Source organism: Prunus dulcis, chromosome 6, assembly GCF_902201215.1.
Source record: "Prunus dulcis chromosome 6, ALMONDv2, whole genome shotgun sequence".
NCBI lineage: Eukaryota > Viridiplantae > Streptophyta > Magnoliopsida > Rosales > Rosaceae > Prunus > Prunus dulcis.
The window spans coordinates 2,919,164-2,940,932 of record NC_047655.1 but is presented as its reverse complement, the minus strand read 5'-3'; the positions used below and the strand labels follow the sequence as shown (position 1 = coordinate 2,940,932).

The window sequence follows — 21,769 nt, the reverse complement described above, 5'->3', positions numbered from 1 at the left end:
TACATACAACACATACACGCGTTGTACTCTTTTCCCTTCGATTAGGTTCTTGTCCCACTGAATTTGTCATAGCAAGGTTTTAACGAGACAACATAAGTGCATCCAACACCATATCAATGATTCAGAAGAAAGTTTCACTATTTTTCCCTTCGCTTCGGTTTTGTCCCACTGGGTTTTCCAAGCAAGGTTTTTAATGAGGGAACTATGTCATTATATGGTGGATATCCAAGGGGGAGTGTTGTAAATGCATGAGTTGGTGGATAACCACCATACCTCTTAGTATTCCACCGTTAGATTTTATGTATCCTATGCACTAAGTATTTGTAATTAGTGCTTGTAACCTATAGGTGTATTGTAAATGATGGTATTCAATCTCCTATCTTGTAAGCTTATAAATAGGTGGTTCTACCAAAGATTAAGGGAAGAATAAACATGGTGAAACTTTATCTACATTTTCTCCCTCTAATTTTATAACATTAATTCTTATTTCTTTATATGTTACTGATTTCACAAATGACTTAATAAATAGTAAGTACTTGAAGTTCAATGGACGTCAAAAAAATAAATTATTTATTTACGTTTGGGTGTCTTAATTAATTTCTTCAGAGCCCGGCTATACTCAATTTTTTTTTAAAGCGGTTATACTCTATATATAGAAAGAGAGAGTGGGATCCTTTTTTCCCTAAATTTTTGTTTATCGATGAGAGTTGTTTAGACATTATCCATTACTATTAGGCCATTACTCGAGTCTTTGTTTTTCCCTTTTGAGTTTTTACTTCTATTACCCGTATAAAGAATTTAGCATTTTCACGTTTAATACTTGTATTGTACACGTACCTAGGTATTTTTCAAAATTCAGGTATTATACACATAATTTTTGTATATTATTGAATAAAAATAAGATATATTAAAAAAATTTAAAAAAAAAAAAAAAATAGTGGCCGAACTTATTAGTTGTAATTTGCCAAAATATTGCCGAATAAAACATGCATGTATTTTATGCATATTTTTTCCATTATGTATTTTACTAACTGAAATAATGTGAGAGGCTAAGATTGTTTCTTACTTGTTGTAACAAAAATGCAAGATGGTGATTTTGCAAACTCATTGCCAACTAGAACAACAATTTCAAACAAAGATTTATGGGTATAGTAGTAAGCGAGGTGGTAGCATTCTTCATGTAAAATGTTGTCTAAAATGTAAAACAATTACCAAGAACACTCAAACTCAGCATGCAATTCTCTACAACAAATAATGTGTGCAGTAACATAATTTAGTAGCACTCGAGAGAACGAGGTAGACCGAAAGCAAACATTTCCACACAAAAAGAAGAAGAAAAAAATTCAACTCTCAAATTGATATACTATGAAATTTATCTCTCTTGACCATATGCTATGGAGATATCGAAACTAGCAAATTAATATCTATAAAGTATAAACTTGCAACTGGAAAGGTCATTTTATTTTATTTTATTTTTAATAAATAGTATAGCTGTGCGGCTATACGCCTATTAAATATAATATTCTGAAAGCGTATAACCGCGCAGCTATAATGTTTTTGACACAGGAGAGCCAAGCGCAGGTGGGTCCTCTTTATTTTATTGTTAATAAATAGTATTTCTGTGCGGCTATCCCTGGGGTTTTTATTTTTAGAAGGAGTATAGCCACAAGGCTATACTTCGGTTTTTTACTGTGAAAAAAATAGTATAGCCGCGCAGTTATACTATTTTTGACACATGGCAAAGCGGGCACTATGAGGGTTTTTTATAAATTTTTTTTTAAATTCTTAATAAATAGTATAGCTATGTGGCTATACTCAAATTTTTTATTATAAAAAGGGTATACTCGGGCGGTTATACTATGATTTTACGATTTTAAAAAAATAGTATATCTGGGCAGTTATATTGTTTTTGACATGTTGCGAAGCTGGAGCTGGACGTCAGGCGCGTCTTTTTTCAAAAAATTTATAAATTGTATAGCCGCACCTGCACAGTGATACCCCAAAGATAGAATATCTTAAAGGTATAGCCGTGCGGCTATACTCTAAAATATAATATCTTAATGGTATAGCCGTGCGGCTATACCCTTTAATTAGCATAATATGGATTTCTCTTTTTTAATTACTTTAATTAGTAGTTATGTTTTAGTTATTATTTACTTAATGAATAATTATTATTTACATATTTTTTTAAACAAAAAATAGAAAATTTTAATTTCTATTTATAAAGTAATATAATTCATGAAGTTAATTAAAATATTTAATACGAATTATGTACTAAAGAAGAATAAGTAAAATAATTACTAATTTAACTAATTAAATAAAGCCATAATATTAATTAATTACTAAAATTAAAAATTAAAAAAAAATTAATTCACCTAAACATACTAAGCTCATATTTATTTATTTTTTTAAAAACTTCTCCCAATGAAATGTCGTCGATAGATATATATATATCCTGGCGAAATTTGCCGTATTAGACCACTCCTAATTAATCAAAGCCAAATTCGAAGCCGAGCCTATAGCCATACCCATTAGCCCAACTCTCCAATGTTAACTACACTTACCAAACAATCATAATGCTTTGTTTATAAATACCTGGAGTATGGATTTTCGATGTGGGATTTTCATAAAGGGCACCTAAAAAGACAAGCCTATAGAGAAATTCATATTTTTATTATTGTGTCATATATTTAAGGAATATAGTCGCGCGACTATACTCTATAAATAGAATGTTTTAAAAGCTGCCGGCTATATTCTAAAAATAGAATATTTTAAAGGTCTAGCCGTGCGGCTATGTTCTATAAATATAATATTTTAAAAGTATAGAAGAAGAGGATTCGAACACAAGACTTCGTGTCATGTGCATAGATTACTGCTCTTCACTACTTAAGCTATAAACCCTTTACAATCTAAGGTGTGTTTGATGGCATTTTCGTGGTGCAGAAAAGGTATGGCCCACCATGACGAATTGGAAGATGGTAAAGTTTGACCCGAAACGTATGCATTGTTTTTGGGTTAAATTAAAGTCCTAGATAGCATGAGTCGGGTCCAAGAAGCAACCCAAAACACTGATTTGGGCCAAGTCCATGGACCAGCCGACCCATGGGCACATGACGTAAGCCCATACGCAGAAGCGGACAGATGACAATCGCCTTAGGGCTTCAGAAAATCGGACTACATATATAAATCACAAACGCTTCTTCTCAATCTTCCACCCTCTTCATTTCGAGAATTAGGGTTTGGGCAGCCAAAATCAGTCGCCATGGGACGAAGGCCAGCCAGGTGCTATCGCCAGATCAAGAACAAACCCTACCCGAAATCCCGTTTCTGCCGTGGTGTTCCGGACCCTAAGATCCGAATCTACGATGTGGGTATGAAGAAGAAGGGCGTGGATGAGTTTCCCTTCTGCATCCACCTCGTTTCTTGGGAGAAAGAAAATGTTTCCAGCGAAGCTCTCGAGGCCGCTCGTATCGCCTGCAACAAGTACATGGCCAAGTTTGCCGGAAAGGACACCTTTCATTTGCGAGTTAGGGTTCATCCCTTCCATGTTCTCAGGATCAACAAAATGCTTTCTTGTGCCGGAGCCGATAGGCTTCAGACTGGTATGAGAGGTGCTTTTGGGAAGCCCCTGGGTACTTGCGCTAGGGTTGATATTGGTCAGGTGCTTCTCTCTGTTCGTTGCAAAGATAGCAACAAGAACCATGCTCATGAGGCTCTCCGCCGTGCCAAGTTCAAGTTCCCTGGTCGTCAAAAGATCATTGAGAGCAGGAAATGGTATGTTTTAACTCTTTTCATTTCTGAGTTTGTTTCTTATTTTGTGCTTATGGGTTATGGGTTTTGCACTCTCTGACTCGAAAACCAAAATCGAATTTTTGATTTTGATTGCATCTGTGTTGTGTATCATGGGTTCTGTTGAAGAAACTTTTTGTCATAAGTAGAATTAGAATTAATCCATATTATACTGAAACTTTGTTGATGTGTTACTTTTTCAGGGGCTTTACCAAGTTCAGCCGAGCTGACTACGTCAGGTTGAAGGCAGAGCATCGCATTGTTCCTGACGGTGTCAATGCCAAGGTTTGTTTATTTCTAAAAAATATATTTTTATTATAATTTTTAGTTCCTTAAATTTGATTTCATGTGACAATGCCAATAACAAATGATTTATGTTGGTTCTTGCAGCTTTTGGGATGCCATGGATCGTTGGCTTTGCGGCGTCCTGGAGGAGCATTCATTGATGCTGCTGTGAACTGATTCATGTAACACAACTTCCATTAGCAATTGTGTTCGTGAAATCCATATTACATTTCTGTTTTGATTTCTGTTGACTAGATTATGTACGTTTTTGGAAATGTTTCGTCAAGCATTTGTTTAAGATTTTAGAATTTTGGGCAAACTCATGTTGGAGTTGTGTATTCGATATTTTTATGAAAGTTTTTGGTTATCGTTAATGTTATGAGAAAGCTGTTGCTTTGCATGAATTGGCTTATTATGTTGTGAGTCTCTTTTGATGTTCTTATCTGGTAATGATATATATATCAACAATAAAATTACAGCTCCTCATGCAATGGAAGTACTTGAATCACAGGGTACAGATCTTTTGCTGGATAGAGTTTTTAATGTTATAGTTTTAATGGTGTTAACCACACATAACAGAAATATTTCCCCTAGACCATAGTGCTGGTGTTTTCAGTTTGAAATTAAACAATTTGATTGAACCGTCATGGATTGACTCCTTGCATGCCATATTAATTTTCAAGTTTTGTCAAGGCTATTTCAAAAATTAAAAACCTGAAGAAATGGAATAAGTACACTGCGAACAGAATTTGAAGTCCGTTCTGTTTTGGAAACACTTTGCTTCGTAAACCGAAGGTTGGGATGTCAAACAAGTTATGAAGCCTTCTACCGCTAGACTCTCTTTCGGAAAAGCCTTTCCTTTACAACTCTCTTTCTGGGTTTCCTAGCTACACATTCCTTCTCATCTTTAACAACTCTACTATCCATCTCAGTTGTGCTTGCTTCCTGTTTGACTTCACAACCTTCTGGACTTTCCGTGCTTGCTTCCTGTACTTCGCAACCTTCTGGATTTTCTGTGCTACGAACTCTGTTTGCTTTAGCTTTCTTTGTAATTTGTTTAGGAGCAACTTCATTCTTCTTCATCGGGCTGACTTCCTGTTCGATTTCTTGACCTTTGGGGCTATCTGGCAGAACCTTCGGAGTAGTTTTTGTGTCATCCATTTCGGGCACGATACCTCTCTTTGACCTTTGTTTCTGATTCGATTCTGAGTCTGGGGAAGTTTTTGTGTCATCCATCTCAGGCACCATGCCTCTCTTTGACCTTCGTCTCTGATTTGGTTCCAAGACGGGGGAAGTTTTTGAGTCTTCCATCACAGGCACAACACCTCTCTCTGACCTTAGTTTCTGAATTGATTCCGAGTCTTGGGAAGTTTTTGTGTCAACCATTGCAGGCACAGTACCTCTCTTTGACCTTCGTTTCTGATTTGGTTCTGAGTCTGGGGAAGTTTTTGTGTCATCCATCTCAGGCACCATACCTCTCTTTGACCTTCGTCTCTGATTTGGTTCCAAGACTGGGGAAGTTTTTGAGTCTTCCATCACAGGCACAACACCTCTCTCTGACCTTCGTTTCTGAATCGATTCCGAGTCTGGGAAAGTTTTTGTGTCATCCATCTCAGGCACCATACCTCTCTTTGACCTTCGTCTCTGATTTGGTTCCAAGACTGGGGAAGTTTTTGAGTCTTCCATCACAGGCACAACACCTCTCTCCGACCTTCGTTTCTGAATCGATTCCGAGTCTGGGGAAGTTTTTGTGTCAACCATTGCAGGCACAGTACCTCTCTTTGACCTTCGTTTCTGATTTGGTTCTGAGTCTGGGGAAGTTTGAGACTCATCCATCTCAGGCACAATACCTCTCTTTGACCTTCGTTTCTGATTTGATTCTGAGTCAGTCTTCATGGCTGCCTTTGATGTCTTTTCAGCACTGGTAATCTCTTCTTTGTCCACATTGTTTTTGAAACATTCTAGACTCGGCATGGGGTATGCCTTAACTATGTAGATCTGCAGTCGTAACAACTACTAGTTCAATATTTGGCCTTTCAAAGAAGTCCAGATAAGTATATGGAAAGCATACATTCTCAAATCAAGCCTAAGCCCCATCAGATAATGATGCATTTCATGACTTAAAACGGGCATAAACTGAAAAAATAAATAAACGATAATCGAATCATCAGAGCTTGAAAGTTTATGATTAAACTGTGATAAGAATTTTGTCCAAAAAAAAGAAAACTGTGATAAGAATATGTTTTGAAGTGTCTAATTACCACACAGTTCAAGCCTAAGCCTCAACATATAATGGAATGGTACTATGCATGAACTACCTAAGAACATATTTGAAGTGTCTAATTCCTCAAATGTTTCATTCCTAGATTTAGACCATATGCTTACATCGATCGAGCAGTGGTTTATATGTAGAAATCAGTTGATTTTAATAAGAGGGCAAGGTGCAAGATCAATTTTGTTTAATATATATTTAAGCGTACCTTAAATCTTGCGGGTTCAGTCAGTTCAAACACAAGCGCATCACCATCATCCAACTTGTGTTCCAAAGCAAACCCTCTCCAGCCCCCACTAAGCCCAGCCCTCTTGCCAATGTAGACAGCATCATACTCATTGCCATCTTCATCCTCTAGTACCATTTCCGACCCCATTTTTGAGAGATGATCCTCGCAAAATTTTGAAGGAAGCCCCTTGAAATCGAAACGAAACCGGTAGACAAATAGATTAATTAATCAAGTAACACAATTATATCTGCTACAACTTGTTTGATGTTGGTGGTATAGATTAAACAAACCACTAATAAGTAATGACGACAGTACTTAAAAACCAAGTTTTTTGTTGCAACTTACCAACCAGAAACAGCTATAAACATGAGACCGAACCATCGATTTGACAAAAGTTGGATTCTCAGTCTGTAGATTCTCTTGAAGCTTCTCTGCAGCTTTAAAAGCAGCACTCCTTTCTTCATAAGAAGCAGCTCTGACCTCCTCTATAGGCCTTGCAAGGTAGCTGAAAGTTTCACACAATTACTACCAAAACAGCTAAATAATTGATGCAATAAAGCAACATGAATTCAACAGCCAAAAATCTATCCTACCTTCCCCATGAAGATGAAGTTTTCCTTGACCCTTTCCTCAAAGTTGGCAGGCCTACGTCAACCTGCAATGGGAAGCAAAAATCCATTCATTCTTTTTCCCATAAATTGATGGTTCAAAATCAAAACTTGCTTATCACACATAGACCAGTTGTGAGTGCATCACTTACATCATCACGATACGATTGGATTGGGTTGCGTTGACGGGAAGACCGTCTTGGCTCTAAATCAAAACAGGTATTTTTTGCTTTGGGTCTTGAAACACGTTGCTGTAGCACGGTACCACCATAAAGATACGAACTTTCTAAATTTTTTCAAGTATTGAAATGAAAACCCACAACAATATAGGAAAATGAGAAGATGGAAACAAGTCTAGATTTTTCTTCAACCTGGGACTTGTTCGGAGAAGCAGTCAAGTGGGTCAGAGTCTTCGAAATGTTTGAAATTCCCAAATCCTTCATCAGCCAAAATTATGCAGCAAATGAGAGTTCAAAGATGAAATTTTTTTTCTTTTTGGAAATGAAGAAGAAGAAGAAGATATGAATGGGATTGCAGACACAGACCTGGAACTTCCTTTTGTTTTCTTCAAGGCGTTGGTTGCGAGCCTCTTCGTAAGTGTTGGCGGTGAATGAGTGGACAGCAGCTACCATTTTTCGCTTGGAATCGGATTGACCCAACAACCAAAAAGCAAGATCCGATTGATCTAGTGAGAACGTCGCCGTTTCAGAAAACCAGAGAGAGTTGAGGTGTTGAGTTATTGCGCAGCCTAACAGACAAGGTGAGCGGTATGAAGTTGAACCCTGGTGTGCATTGGACAAGGAAAGAAAGTGCGCCGTTTGAATTTCAAATTAACTACGGCTGACGACGTCGTTTTGATTAATTGTTTGTTACCTTTCTTTCTCTTTTTTTACTTTTCCTTTTGTTCTTACTTCGGCCCAAACCCAAATCTAATTTGGATTTGTGTTCTGCCTGATTTACAAATGATTACGTATTTAGAATTTATCTCGAGACTTTTTCATTGATGAGGAAGTAAGAAGCTTTGCTTCAGCCTTCAGTAGATCACAATTTTTTTTAAATTTCTTTAAATGCAAGCGATATTAGAAGAATGAAAATTGAACTAAAAACCTAAAATGCATGAATAAATATTCTTAACTACTTAAGCTATAAGTACTAGTTGGAGGCCACAAAACTACTTGCCAACCCTGACTTTGGCAAATTCTAGATTTTTCGTTAATGGCCATAGATCACAGCTTCATCCATATTGCATCACAATGGTCAATGGCTTTCTTTTCTTTTTTTCTTTTTGTTTGGTCAGGAAGAGTACTTCATAAAAGCCCGAAGGCAAACCAGGCCCACGAGGGGGGCCCTAGCCTGAACAGGAGTGGGGAGCAAACGCAAAGACAAGAAGGCCTAAAGGAACGGAAAAGCAAGAGCAATCACCAATAAAAGGAAGAATGAAAAGCGAATTCACAATCGAGAGTGTAACAAGAAAATGATGTCAACATCTCAATTCTCATTAGATATGTATTGGGTTGTAGGCACATAAGCCATATAAGCATTATTCTATTAATTTGGCACCAAACCAATACATCAATCTAGAAATACCCCCAAAAAATTGTCAATTTAACAAGTACAAGTCAAGACAAGAACTGGAATTCCCAGTAGCAAAGCTCAACATTGAAGTATAAGTTTAACCAATAACCAATAAAATACTCAAACTTATTTGCATGAGAAACAAGAAAAACTAGAGTCTTCTGGCAATTTCAACAGCTATTGACTGAATGCATAGCTTCAGTACCTGTGCTCCAACTTCTCCTTTTCCTGGTAGCTCTGAACATACCTGCATACATTTCAGAATTGAGCACAAGAACAAAACAAAAAAAAAAGGTCTATTTAATCAAAACATTTTTGTGGGCATAGGGAAGAAGAATAGGAAAGGGGAGTTAGACAGCAAATAATAAGTAAAATCGACGATGACAGAAACAAAGAAGAGGGCAATTACAGATTGGTCTGACTTTGCAATGTTGAAACAAATGTATTACTGACGAACAAAATGTCTATTCAAAACAAAGAATCTCTTTTATCTGAGCCTTATACACAACTTAGCAAAGTTAATTTATTTACATCCTACGCTAATGTTTGCTAGAATTTGATGAAATAGTGTGAAAAGATTTTAGGCTGTGTCTCAATTCTTTTTAGTTTTCTAATTATCTTGTTCATTGTTTTATCAAGTCCTCATTTTGAAAACTAGTGACTTCCTCAAGCAAGATATCAAGGGGTTCCAATGATGTTCTTCTGGCTGGTCTGACTTCCCCGAACAAACACAAACACACACACACACACACACACACACACACACACACACATATTCCTTTAAGCAGATGAACTAAATATCACTGGTTCTAAACAATCAACTGATTATGAAAAACCAAGAACAAAAAATATGTACTCGCCGACTTGTAAGAAAAACAGAGACTGCATGCATCGGTGAAAATAAATATTAATTAAAAATCAAAAGCTGCCACCTTTTTTTTCCCAGTTTTTCGTCCAAATTCCTCAGCTACAACTCAGCTACAATCTAAACAAATAATTATTTCGGTATGGCTGCGAACCTAATATCATATCTTGGGAAAACTTAGAGAGAGAATGCGATTGGTGAAATTGGGATTGACAATTCTTTGTGGCAAAAAGAAAAAGCTTTCAAATTTAGTTTTTACTATAAATCCAGCAAATTCGATCAATTAACTCATATGAATATAAAAATCAACGAAAAAAAGGAAGATTCGAAGAAGAAGAAGGAGAAGGAGAGCTTACGAGTAGACGCCGACGAGTGGGCCGAGAAGGAGGGTGGCGCTGATCCAGTTCTCGGAGATCTTGTGATGGATCTTCGTCGGCAGATCTTTCCAGAGACCAGGCATCACCTTCTGCTGAAACGGTGACAGCGCGTACACCACTGCCTTCATCCTCACCGGCTGCTTCCCCATTTTTCCCTTCTCCAGAAACTTCTCAACTTCCCTTTGGTTTTTGGTCTCAGCTTATTAGTTGATATGAGCAAATGAAATACTTACCGTACGCAATCTAATTGTTTTATATCGAAGCCCACTGGGCCACACCCAAATTACTCTAGTTTCTGTCCATGGATCCAATATATCCAAATTTGGGCCTAAGACCGTTTTCAAGCCCATTCATTTAGTTAAACCCATGGTTGCGGCTCGCTCTCCAAACCCACCCATATGCACATCTTTCAAAGCTCAGTGTCCTTTTATATAGGCGGTATTAGGGAAGGGGAAAATAAACAAAGAACTCCGAGTGCAGAGACATAATAGTTTTGAACCCTTTTATTGTTTTTGTTTACAAAGAGATATTCTAAACTACTCTAATCTAATAAGCACTTTATAAGAAACACTTTTGCTCATAAGCACTTTATTATAAGTATATTGAAAGTGGGCGAGGAATTCTTCTATGGAAGCAGGCTAGTCCTCGAAAATGCTTGTTAAAAGATGGACAGAAAAACGTATCGAGCCAGCAGTTGACTTGGGCATTTAATTCTTACTCCTTTCGACAACGACGCTTATTTCTTGAAACACTTGACATGTGCTTCTTGAGGAAAAGTTTTTATGTCCTAAAGGCAAAAGCACTTCTAAGAATTTTTTTGCGCCAAACTCTTTTAGAAGAATTTTTTGATTGTCATAAAAGAAAATTGTTGGTTTACTTATCAAAGAAATGTTGGTTTTACTTGTCATAAAAGAAAAATGTTGGTTTAACTTGGCTACAACTCTAGGTTGGTTTTTCTCATGTGAATATTCACCGTGTTTGTTTACTTATCAAAGAAAAATGTTTGCAACGTTTTTATATCACATTTCCAACTGATTGGTTCTCTCTACCATCCCCAACTCCGAATTCAAATTTCATTCACCTATGCGGGCATAGAAACAGTGTCTATTGCAAGACGGGATAATGTTTACCAAGTAGCATGAAAAACAGCTCATTCAAGGAACTGAATTCACCCACAAATGTAAAACATATTAAACAATCGATGCATATTCCCACTTCAGAGTTTTAGACAATGTCAAGTTAATAACAAGATACTTGTTCAGCAAAATAAAGAATAACTTATATGCCATAATTTTTCTACTTCTACAATCACAATCAACTACAACCACAAAAAACTATAACAAAAGAATATCTCCGTTCATCCGTATATCTTAATGTCATGGAAGAAAACCCTGCATTGATCTCACCAAACAGGTCCATAACGCGTCCTCCTTTGCAGACAGGATTGAAATACACCGAGAAGCATTCGATGGCAAAAAAGTTCAAGAGTTGTACAGGAGGAAGAACCAATGAGAAGACGAGTCAAATGAAACGTTACAGACCAGTTTTGGCACGCTTCATCCCACTTGAAGTGAAAGGAGATACACTACCATATGGTTGAGGACTCTCTTCTCTTAGATTGGATTTTAGCATAGCTAGTTCTCTCAGCTGTTCCCTCTTGTAGTGGTCTTGTGACTCGTCCTGAAATGAAAATCAACATTCATTATTTATGCCAATCAAGGGCAACCTCATACAATCTATTTATTTTGAAACAGTAAATATTGTACGTTAAGGGAAGGTAAAATCAGTTTCATTATTCATGTGATATGTACTTGTGAATAACGATACATCATAGTGGAAAGGCAACAATATTTGTATTGAAAAGCCAAAGGGATGAATCAGAAAATATACCATCGGTTTGAGAAGTTCTTCTATGATTTGTTTTGCCTGTCTCAACCGCATATCAACAATATTAGCAGGTAATTCAGCCTCAATTATAATGTGCAGCGGATCATTCAGATGTTCATAACCTGGTCTTCCTCTCAAAGATTCCTCCTTGAGAGTGGGAAAGCAAGAAATATATGTCAAGAGACGTAAAACATTTAGTAGAAATGAAAACAGAACAAGAAAAGAGAACTTGATTTAAAATAATGAAAACTTCTTATTTAATGCACACAACACACTGAGAATAATTCTACCTTGTCAATATCTCTTATTGAACATTTTCCTCTTATGTATACACGACAGCCTGTAGAAGCTTCCACCCTCTTTAGTGAATTGCCTCTAGGACCCAGAAGCCGGCCCACAAAATTGAACTACAAAAATAGAAGCTTTAGTATCACAAAAAGTGCGGGAGAGAGAGAGATCGATCCTTTGATAAGGACTTACTTCTCAGTTGTTCGTTAGATCATATGTGAAGGCTGAAATCAGATGCATTGAGGCACATGTACTTAATTCAAGAACCTTATTAAAGAATAACTGTGTGTGTGCCTCTGCACACTAACACTTGGTTCTTTTTAATCATTAAATCAAAAGGTTAGAATTTAAGATAGCAATCTCACATAATGCACTCTCGAGTGATATGCATGGCTTACATTTGGAAAGCTATCTACTGGAATATCCAAGCGCAATATCCTCTTCACAATGTAGGAACTTGGGCTTGATGGTGCGACTTGCCATTCCATATTCATCCCTTGTGGACCACCTAATCTCTGTTACAATTATGCAACCAAAGGCAAACTATTGAAACTATACCAAGAGGAAAAAAGATGAATTAATGGAGCATGAACAAAATGATAAAAAGATAAACTGAGAAAGAGATAGGGGAACTGTAGCCTATTCCACATAAAATAAACGTAGAAAAAGCTCAAAATACACAACATTCAACGTAGTGGGATATCCAAGCTAGTCAACTAACATAAAATAGCTTCGAAGTATATAAAATCAATTAATAAACTTCAACCATATTATAAAGCTGAAACTTCCACTATTTACCATATAATAATGGATTTAATGGTATATGAAGCCAGTGGATTTACTGACACCCCTGCCTTAATCACACTTTGACTATGTCCTGGATCAAAATGAATTCACAGTTGAGAAAGCCACCTAATGGAAATAGATGAATTTGGAAAAAGTCAGTGGATAACTGACCCAGAAGGAAACCATGTCGTAGGCTGATACATAAGAGTGTTTTGGCAGTCTTCAAGTCCACAAAAAGTAAGCAATACTGTCTCTCAACCTGTGGATAGAAGACCACCATAATCAACTTCCAAACTCCCAATACTGCATTACACATTCTGACCCCACTTCAGGCAAGATCCAAGTCTTCCACGTCAGTAGAATACTACTCAGTATCTCTCAGGACCTGATTATGCTTTCCTCTTGTTCAGTTCCACATTGCCATGTACGATTATTTAAACTAGTTTTTCAGACGTTCATGCTTCGCATACCAATTAAGCAGGTAGGCAGAGACATACATACAAGATACAACAAATCTAGCAGGAAATTCATTTAGGCATACACAGTTTAAACAAATCAGAAAAGGGACAGCAAGAAAAATAATCAATACACTACTGTGCAATAGATAAAGAAAAATGGAAGACCGGAGATGCAAACTATGGGTGTTACATAAAAGAGAACATGATTTCAAGTACTTACATCGTGAGGTCGGCCGTTCCAGCCACCTAGGCCTGACCCTCTATAGTTTGGCATTATGTCTGAACCAATGGGGCTAGGGCTTCCACGTTGCATTCTGTCAAAGTCACTAAACCCTTGGTTGGGCATCATTCCAGAAACCCGTATTATCTCTATCAAAAAATAGAAGAGCACCAAACTTTAGCATTTCCCTTTCTCAATATATAATATAATGAAACAAGAATATAGAGCATTGAATCAGTTTTTTGGCAAAGTTTAATAAATCAATATGACAAGTAGAACACAGATGAAATGGAGAGATTAGTGATGAAAGCAAATGAAAAAGAACATAACACATAGTACATGCAAGTCAACTCCAATATTGTGAGGAAAAAGAAGTTCCATTTTATCCAAAAGCATTAATCTCCATCCCACTCCTTGATGAGGAGGTTGTGTGAAAGACTACTTTGAACCACCAAAGGTGGGCAGAGCATACTCATAATAAGTAATTCAAGGACCAAATAAACATCCTAGCTACGCAAGGCAGAGAAATCTACATTCTTTTCTCCTGTATCAACAAGTTCTGATCTTTCTTTCCATGGCTTTCATAATTCATCAATTACCCCACACCCATATACAGAAATGAACAGCAGACAGCTATTAAGATGCAGAAATCTCAATTGGGTTCATAGAAAAAAGCAGAAAGATTTTAACTTTGGGCCCTAAAAACACCCAAAAGCAAATCCAAATCACAATCATAACACAGAAAAAAGGACTTGGTCCAAAAACAAACATGGGCAAAAGAGAAACCTTGATTCAAGAGTCGGCCGCATATGGGGACGACCTGCGCGAAAGGTCCAAGCTTTTGGTGCTCCGCCAACAGCTCAGTCAAGTACTGGCTATCCACATCGGGCGGGGTTCTTAGGTGCGGAGAGAGCGCTCTTGCCGGTGAGAAATTCTGAGCATAAGAACCTGACATTGAATTCCAATGGACGTCTCTGAGGAAAGAGCTCAAAAGGGTAAAGAAACTAGTAAATGGGATGTTGTGAGGCTTGAACTGTGCTGGGTAGGAGCAAAAGTAATGGTGGTCAGAGGTGGTGGGGTTTAGAATTGAGAGGGTTTTAATGGCGTCTTGCTTTGCCTTTGCTTGCTGCTGTAGCTAGAGAGAGAGGCGATGCCGACGCCATTTCATTCAGATTTTGAGACCCTCTCTCTCTCCTCTCTCTCGCTCTTTCCTTCTCTGTCGTTGCTGTAAGATTTTAAGATTGACACCTCACACCGAGACTGACAGGAGGAGCACCGTGAATGACGATACACGCTGAGTGAGCGCGTGGGGTGGTGCTCCAATCAGATGCTGTGGAGATGTCATCGGATATGGGACCCAGTGGCCGCAGGGTGGGCCCGGATCCAGCATGTGAGTTGTGAAATGAAACCACGCTCTTTCAGGGTGTGGGGCTCTCTCTCCTCTTCACTCTTTGAATATTCGCATCATTTAGTCTAAACACCCCTACATCTAATTTTACTTTCAATTTTTTAATTAAAAAATTTTCTTCTACTATTTCTTTAAAAATTAAGATGTGAAATTTAATTTTTAATAATCGGTGATTATCTTTCAATGGTTGGAAAAGACTTATAACTCAAATAGTTAAGAACATTTATTTTTGATTGAGAATCGAATACATGTAAGTGACGATTCTAAGAAAAACAATTTGGTTTCATTTTTTTGAATTAGGTGCCTTATAAGTTATAATGACATTCCAATAATGATCTTAATATGAGGATGGGGGTGTTAAGTTGTCTTCTTCTTCTTGGAATATTAAGGTCGGTTGCTCTTTGAACCACAACTTGGTATTTGGAAACTTGAGGTCATACAATGTGATTTTGATGGCAACTAGTTTGACCAATGCTCTACACAGTGGCCAAATTCTTTTTCTCATTCATGTAATACAAATATTAATATTAATAAATGTGAAATACAATTGTACAGGCAACGTTGATATATAATTCTTATTATATATTTCACATACATCAATGGTTGAAAATAACCATCTAAGTCGTATAATGATTGTGAATGGTATAATGAGCTATGTTTGGTATAACTAACTAATACACAAAGACAAATAAACTTTGTGTAGTTACATAATAATTAATAAATAAAATATTAGAAATGGAGCAAGGGGTTTTGCTCTGCAAGATGGGCATGATTTTAATAATTTATGGAGGCTCCCAAAGGGTGACATGGTCTGTTTTGATCCCCACATTGTTGTCTCCGGCTAAACGTGCTGTGCCATGTACTTTTTCTAGCACACACCTTAGACCTTAGAGGAATCCTATGCTTCATTTCAACCATGTATTTTTAAGAATAAAATTTTAAATAAATAATCAATGTGTTTTTGGAAAATAAAAAATAGTGGTTATGTTAATTGATATATTAATTATTTGATGCATAAGTAGGCCGCCGAATGAAATTTTCTATCTATGGCTAGCTAGGAGCTGTCCACAAGCTTTGGACATTACATCTGTCTTTAAGTTGTTGCTTAATTGGCAGTAGGAAAGTATTAACTATATATGGAAATATTCTTTTTTTAAACAATTTGCTATGCTTCCTTCCTAACTATCAATCTCATTCTGAATCATTGATGGTGGGAATGGCCATGAGTTTAAACTAAAGTGATATTAGATTATGATTATAAAAATAAAAAAATAAAAATAAAAAAGTGGTAGATTCAAGTCTCTGTCTTAACTACTGAAATTATGAACTCTCATATTTGAATGTGTTTAAATTAACAGCTTAACAACAAAATGTACAAAAACATCATATGAGAAAAAGGAAAATTTGGATTGTGCATGTTAAAAGCGAAAGAATTATGCTAACGTTAGTCGTACCTGCACATGTGACATATATCCGTTGAATGATTATGGACAGGTGGTTTGAAGGCTTACCATCAGGGTAATAACCAATAACCAAGGTTATAAGTAAAACTTGAAAATGACATATACGGCGGCCATGCTTCAGATTCCGGTGGATATTAATGCTTCGGTAAAATGTCACAAGAGCAGGTAGTAATGTTTAATACATCATCGAGAGCATTTGGTTTGTTGGTCCCAAACCAAAAGTACCAAAGCCTTCGATTTCATGTGTAAAACTTGCAGGGGATGAGGCTCTGTTCAATTCCGTTCGAATTCAAGCCTGTTGGAATAAGTTGCCCTTCTCAATAGGCTCTGGTCTACAAATGCTCAAAAGCTACCAACATCCATGTTTCAGGTGTTATGTGTGAACCCACAAGCCAATTTATCAAAATGCAGGATTTTTTTTTTTTTTTTTTGGTTGAATCCCAAGCACTAGATAAATTATCATTGTATGTTAACAATCTTTTTAAAGCTCACGGGACATGAACTACACATATCAGCCAAGCAAATTGGAAGGACTGATAATAAATGGCAAAAAGTATATTACAAACAACAAATAATATTGCTACAACTTCAAGCCTTTGTTGAAAGTATAGATTATATCCCCTTGCCAATCGAAGAGAAACATCTCCAGTTGCCATCAAAAGGGGGATAGAAGAGCTTCATTGGGAAGAATTTTGGGAAACTCCCCGGACTTCTGATGCTGGTGAAGAATAAGAAGGGATGACCTGAGTCAATGAACAGTTATGTCAAAGTCGGCCTAAAAAGCAGTGCAGATGACAGCGGATAGGGATACAGGTAGTGCAATGGAGACGGGAGTTCAACTAGAAACTAGAAGGTACCTTAATGGGATAAACTTCAGTGACTTCTTCAGTTCCTTCATCCAAGTAAACAACATCCTGCATGGTAAGCTGGTGATATTCGACAACCTCCCTTAGGAAGCGATTTTCACGTGCGTAAACTGAATTTTCATGTGCCAATCTTGCTTTCTCTGCCAAAAGTGTTTCCAATTGCAGCCGTATCTGAAAGGGAAATATTCGCATCAGAGACATTGCACCTGATGTCATTATGCATATAGAACATAAGCATTGAAATGTATCAAGAGGTTCTTGTCCTGCTCAAACTATTCATAAGGTCTTTAAATATATAACATTGGAAATGAAGATGGTAAATTGTAAACCAAACATAATTTCAAGTCCCAAAAGAAAGATAAATTAACAAAAGATGAAGCCAATGTAAAAGATAATAAACCAAAAAACACTACTAATGAAGAAAGAAAGAAAAAATTGATACCAAATCATCATCTTCAGGGCTGTCTCCCCTTTCACGATTCTCTCGAAGGATTTTGTTTTCTTCCTCCAGCTGAGCACATCGCTCCTTTGCAAAAGCAAAATCTGCTTTGACAGTCTTCAACTCCCGAAGAAGAAGTTTTGCTTTGGCAGCCATTGCCATTGCAACCTGTAGTGCAAACAAAAGGCAAATCATGCATCTTACTATACAAGTGAACTGTAAGCATCAAACAATTATGCTACACGTGAACCCAATAGCAAGGTTATGGATTATGGAGCATCAAAGTCATCCAAAAAATTTCATTCTATTAACTGTTAATTATTTGTACAAAGAGGGTTATACCAGACTCAACAGATTTCATGCATGATAAGGAGGAAATTAATTAAAATATTCCAACATCCCAACATTATTCATATTCCGGCTGCAAGCATATAACTTCTATTATATCAACCAGTGACACAAAAGTTGCCACCTTACGTCGCGAGATGCCTTCAATTGAAGTTCGAGGTCAGCTTGCGTCTGAGGTTTTTGCGCCTGATCCTGTGCAGAACCACTGGCCTTTTTCTTGATATGCTTACGAGTTTCTTGAATGATGTCTGCAGTCCGGTTCTCAACAATTGTACGACCTTCCTGTCAAAGTGAAACACAAACAGTGCATACATGATCGAATAGTAAGTACCAATTTATTGAAATGATTCCAGAGTAAGGATACAGCTAAACATAAAGTCAATGAATTTGTGCAGATACAAACACACACACACACACACACACAGAGTAATTGTTTCCATTCATATTAGCCTTATGTATAAACACACATGGAACTTACTATGTTTCAGAAAATAGAATGAAACAGTGGGCAAAATAGTGGGATTACTTTTGACAGCCCGAGAAAACCATTTAAAGCTCAAATTCACTTTAATATAGCTTTTGCAATGCCTACCTCCAAGGCAGTCCCAATGGTTCCACTAATATAACTAAGGGATGATGTGAATGCACCCAACCCCTTCTGTAAAGTCGGATTGTCTGTCCTTCCACGGCTCTCAACATGTTGGTTTGGATCACGATACTGCTGCAAATCGTTAGTAGATATACAACTTAGTCATTAGATACTAAAAGTCCGCAGATACACTAAATGATGAATTAACAATGAAGCAGCAACTGCACGTCTTTGGAAAATGCCAAGCTACCATAAGACATGATGAAGAAGATTATCTCACCTTACCCCTTGTTGGTGTAGAAGGCATGTCCACCCTTGTTCTTCCAGGAGAATCATAATTTTCAGCTGCATTATCCTCGTCGTCGTCGAGAATGGCTTTGGCTTTTCTAGCAAGTACACCCCAAAACCCATGTTTGGATTCATTCAAGTTTTTTATTGATGTATACTCATGTGGCTACAAAACACAACAGATAAAAAGGCATTGGAACTTGCAAGTAGCAGCGAAAGCAAGAAATGGGTAGAATCAAACCACATCAGATGAAACACAGAAGCCAATTCGCGAATGAAAACAGCATAAAGCATGTGAATTCCCAGACCTGTGAGGGAGAAGACGACGCAGTGGTTGTGGTGGTGGGGGGGTTGGAAAATCGGGAAGGTGACGAGGCGTTGACAGCAGGCTGAGCACCGCGAGCGGCATAAGCAGAGGAGAGAGAAGAGTCGCGGTGTGCCGAAGAGGCTCGAATAGCTTTGGCCGCAAGCGAATCATCGGACTGCGGCGGAGGCAGTGGGTACCGAGATTTTTCGTCTTCTTCTTCTTCAAATCGAAAGCTTGGGCTTGATGTTGATGACGAAGATGATGGCACCTGCTGCCTCCTCCTGTAAGCCATTTCCAACAATCTCCTCTTTTCTCTGCTAAATTGAATTGCAAAACCCTAATACCCACAAGAATTTATGGCACTTGCTCTCATTCAAAATTCGATCTTTTTGCCCTCTTTTTTGTTTTTTGTTTTCACAAAGAGTCTCTGCGACTGCACAGATGGAAAATTGAATAGCCCCGACGAGGAAAGCCCTAAATTGGCAAACCCTGGTGCAGTCACAGAGAAGAAGATCCTCACACCTTCAGCCGAATCAGCCCTCCTTCTGAATTCGCCTTCTGGCTTTGCTTGGCTTGTGTTCTTGTGTCTCCGCGTCGTCAACGCCCACTTTCCTTTGATACAGAGTTACTGTTTTTCTGACTAAAAATAAGATTGCTCTTTTGATTTGGGCCTAGAGCTTCTTCTGCCCAGCTTTTTGGGTTTGGGCTTGCTTTGTAGTAGAATTGACAAAAACCACATTTCCTTTTCCAAATGAACATTTTTATTGAAATCCAACAATCCTTTTGTCATTCTCACCACCAAAATTTTATCCCATTGTCAATGTGTCTCATGGCAAATTTTGCCCCCAATTGTTGGATTAAATTTTGACAATATGTGGGAGATTAATGAAAGGTGAAAGACCAATTAGACCTAATGAAAAGACGGTGTAAAACCCATTCCAAGGAGAAGTTTTGAGAATCAATGAAATCGGGAGGTTGGGGCATGTAGACTTCTTCGTGGATGGTGCCATGGAGGAAGATATTGGAGACATCTAATTGAGTGATGGACCAATCATATTAGACAACAAGTGATAAGATGATTCTAATGGTGATGGATTTTACAATGGGGCTAAATGTTCGAGAGTAATTGATTCAGGATTGTCGATGGAACACCCCTTAACACAAGGTGTGACTTGAAACGATTAAGAGAGCCATCAACCTTATATTTTACTCGATACACTCATTTGTATCCAATGATGTTTTGAGAGTGGCTAGGGGGACCATATGTCTATGTCCATGTTGATTATCATCATTATTAGAGAACAGTTTTAGACATCAACCCCATAAAGAAAGAGCAGATAAGCCCAACACACCCAATAAATTAAGCTTGTCCATCAACTTAAGAGTCATTCTATAGTGAGGGCCTTATATATGGCCCTTATGTAGGGATGACAATTGGTCAAAATGAGGGTGGATATGCCATCCCCATCCTCATGACGCATTTGTTTCCTCATCCCTGCCTTCATATTCGCAATCTTCAAATCGGGGATTCCCCATCCCCGTCTTCGTTGGGGAATAGGTTCCCCAACCCGCCCCATTTACGAAAAAGTGAAAATAAAAAGCTACTTTGTTAAAACGAGGAAAAAAAAACATTATTAGCACAAGATATGTATCAATTTCATTTTTATTAACTAAAAATCTAGACTAGTTAAAAAAAAATTAATACATGTCATAACTACATGTTCAAGACATGATCATCAGTATAGAAGTAGCACCACCATCATACATCTTAATAATATAATTATATGATAAAATACATTATGTATATGTATATATTCTAAAGAATAATGCTACTCTTACCACATTTGTATACCACATCCCTATAACATCTTATGTGGCAGCTGAGGTGGACAGCCACATCAATTAAAATGATTTAATATTTTATTTTCTTTTATGATTTATTCCAGTATTTGTTTTTCTAATTGTCTTAATTAAAATACACTTCATTGTTTTAATTGATGTGACATATAATATGGACATGCCATATCATGTGGTATAGAAATGTGGTAAGTGTACCATTACTCTATTCTAAATGGGGAGGGTTTGGGTCGGGGATTAGAAAATCATTCCAGCCCCTCCCCGATTACCATACTTGAAAAATTCCCCTAACCCGTTCCCATACTCATTTTTTTATCCTTCATACCCGACCCATTAGGGTTGAATCTCCGCAAAAACTCTTATCCGTGGGAAAATTGTCATCCCTATCCTTAGGTGAGGTCTTATCTTTTAACCATTGGTTTAGGCTAACCAATTTGATCTGACGGCTAAGAGATAGAGCCTCACCTAAGGGTCATATATAAGGCCCTCACTATAGAATTCTTGATCAAATTAAAAAGGAGTTGGGCTCCATGTTAAATAAGGAATTTGCCAAATATAACCCTAT

The 21,769-nt window shown here is 37.4% G+C and overlaps 5 protein-coding genes across 7 annotated transcripts; 1 reads left to right on the top strand and 4 right to left on the bottom strand.

The window, feature by feature from the left end:
• The first annotated feature begins 3,194 nt into the window (after positions 1-3,194).
• On the top strand, positions 3,195-4,489 carry LOC117629966 (60S ribosomal protein L10-like). Its single transcript, XM_034362653.1, has 3 exons — positions 3,195-3,774; positions 3,993-4,074; positions 4,180-4,489. Exons 1-3 carry the CDS (start codon positions 3,263-3,265, stop codon positions 4,249-4,251), a joined length of 666 nt encoding a protein of 221 aa, XP_034218544.1. The 5' UTR covers positions 3,195-3,262; the 3' UTR covers positions 4,252-4,489.
• A 256-nt stretch (positions 4,490-4,745) lies between these two features.
• LOC117629965 (titin homolog) lies at positions 4,746-7,974 on the bottom strand. The gene is made up of 7 exons (XM_034362652.1): positions 7,729-7,974; positions 7,555-7,620; positions 7,336-7,434; positions 7,169-7,230; positions 6,921-7,080; positions 6,555-6,761; positions 4,746-6,072 (listed from the first exon to the last, which is right to left on the bottom strand). The coding sequence occupies exons 1-7, from the start codon at positions 7,813-7,815 to the stop codon at positions 4,906-4,908; spliced, it is 1,848 nt and encodes a 615-aa protein (XP_034218543.1). The 5' UTR covers positions 7,816-7,974; the 3' UTR covers positions 4,746-4,905.
• A 684-nt stretch (positions 7,975-8,658) lies between these two features.
• LOC117631635 (cytochrome b-c1 complex subunit 8) lies at positions 8,659-10,227 on the bottom strand. Its single transcript, XM_034364896.1, has 2 exons — positions 9,980-10,227; positions 8,659-9,005 (listed from the first exon to the last, which is right to left on the bottom strand). The coding sequence occupies exons 1-2, from the start codon at positions 10,147-10,149 to the stop codon at positions 8,957-8,959; spliced, it is 219 nt and encodes a 72-aa protein (XP_034220787.1). The 5' UTR covers positions 10,150-10,227; the 3' UTR covers positions 8,659-8,956.
• Positions 10,228-11,181: 954 nt separating this feature from the next.
• Positions 11,182-14,871, bottom strand: LOC117631606 (KH domain-containing protein At3g08620-like). The gene is made up of 6 exons (XM_034364855.1): positions 14,426-14,871; positions 13,640-13,788; positions 12,574-12,690; positions 12,178-12,294; positions 11,891-12,034; positions 11,182-11,680 (listed from the first exon to the last, which is right to left on the bottom strand). Exons 1-6 carry the CDS (start codon positions 14,592-14,594, stop codon positions 11,534-11,536), a joined length of 843 nt encoding a protein of 280 aa, XP_034220746.1. The 5' UTR covers positions 14,595-14,871; the 3' UTR covers positions 11,182-11,533.
• Positions 14,872-16,785: 1,914 nt separating this feature from the next.
• LOC117632522 lies at positions 16,786-19,976 on the bottom strand. Of its 3 annotated transcripts, none has more exons than XM_034366022.1 (7): positions 19,349-19,976; positions 19,033-19,206; positions 18,756-18,884; positions 18,293-18,445; positions 17,819-17,983; positions 17,368-17,547; positions 16,786-17,253 (listed from the first exon to the last, which is right to left on the bottom strand). In XM_034366022.1, the coding sequence occupies exons 1-7, from the start codon at positions 19,637-19,639 to the stop codon at positions 17,188-17,190; spliced, it is 1,158 nt and encodes a 385-aa protein (XP_034221913.1). In that variant the 5' UTR covers positions 19,640-19,976; the 3' UTR covers positions 16,786-17,187. The 3 variants fall into 3 exon arrangements, with proteins under 3 accessions (XP_034221913.1, XP_034221914.1, XP_034221915.1); XM_034366023.1 differs by having other exon boundaries at positions 18,756-18,881; XM_034366024.1 differs by lacking the exon at positions 18,293-18,445.
• Positions 19,977-21,769: the final 1,793 nt, after the last annotated feature.

What these genes read in the sequence shown, in the direction of transcription:
- LOC117629966 (XM_034362653.1), top strand. Translation starts at nt 3,263, where the DNA reads ATGGGACGAAGGCCAGCCAGGTGCTATCGCCAGATCAAGAACAAACCC. An exon ending in ATCATTGAGAGCAGGAAATG is followed by an intron (nt 3,775 to 3,992) that starts GTATGTTTTAAC and finishes TTACTTTTTCAG; the next exon opens with GGGCTTTACCAAGTTCAGCC. An exon ending in CTGACGGTGTCAATGCCAAG is followed by an intron (nt 4,075 to 4,179) that starts GTTTGTTTATTT and finishes TGGTTCTTGCAG; the next exon opens with CTTTTGGGATGCCATGGATC.
- LOC117629965 (XM_034362652.1), bottom strand. Translation starts at nt 7,815, where the DNA reads ATGGTAGCTGCTGTCCACTCATTCACCGCCAACACTTACGAAGAGGCT. An exon ending in CTTCTCCGAACAAGTCCCAG is followed by an intron (nt 7,435 to 7,554) that starts GTTGAAGAAAAA and finishes ACCGTGCTACAG; the next exon opens with CAACGTGTTTCAAGACCCAA. An exon ending in TTTATAGCTGTTTCTGGTTG is followed by an intron (nt 6,762 to 6,920) that starts GTAAGTTGCAAC and finishes TTCGATTTCAAG; the next exon opens with GGGCTTCCTTCAAAATTTTG.
- LOC117631635 (XM_034364896.1), bottom strand. Translation starts at nt 10,149, where the DNA reads ATGGGGAAGCAGCCGGTGAGGATGAAGGCAGTGGTGTACGCGCTGTCA. An exon ending in CCACTCGTCGGCGTCTACTC is followed by an intron (nt 9,006 to 9,979) that starts GTAAGCTCTCCT and finishes AAATGTATGCAG; the next exon opens with GTATGTTCAGAGCTACCAGG.
- LOC117631606 (XM_034364855.1), bottom strand. Translation starts at nt 14,594, where the DNA reads ATGTCAGGTTCTTATGCTCAGAATTTCTCACCGGCAAGAGCGCTCTCT. An exon ending in CAGTAGATAGCTTTCCAAAT is followed by an intron (nt 12,295 to 12,573) that starts GTAAGCCATGCA and finishes CTATTTTTGTAG; the next exon opens with TTCAATTTTGTGGGCCGGCT. An exon ending in CAATAAGAGATATTGACAAG is followed by an intron (nt 12,035 to 12,177) that starts GTAGAATTATTC and finishes CCCACTCTCAAG; the next exon opens with GAGGAATCTTTGAGAGGAAG.
- LOC117632522 (XM_034366022.1), bottom strand. Translation starts at nt 19,639, where the DNA reads ATGGCTTACAGGAGGAGGCAGCAGGTGCCATCATCTTCGTCATCAACA. An exon ending in CGTCGTCTTCTCCCTCACAG is followed by an intron (nt 19,207 to 19,348) that starts GTCTGGGAATTC and finishes TGTGTTTTGTAG; the next exon opens with CCACATGAGTATACATCAAT. An exon ending in AATTGAAGGCATCTCGCGAC is followed by an intron (nt 17,984 to 18,292) that starts GTAAGGTGGCAA and finishes TTTGCACTACAG; the next exon opens with GTTGCAATGGCAATGGCTGC.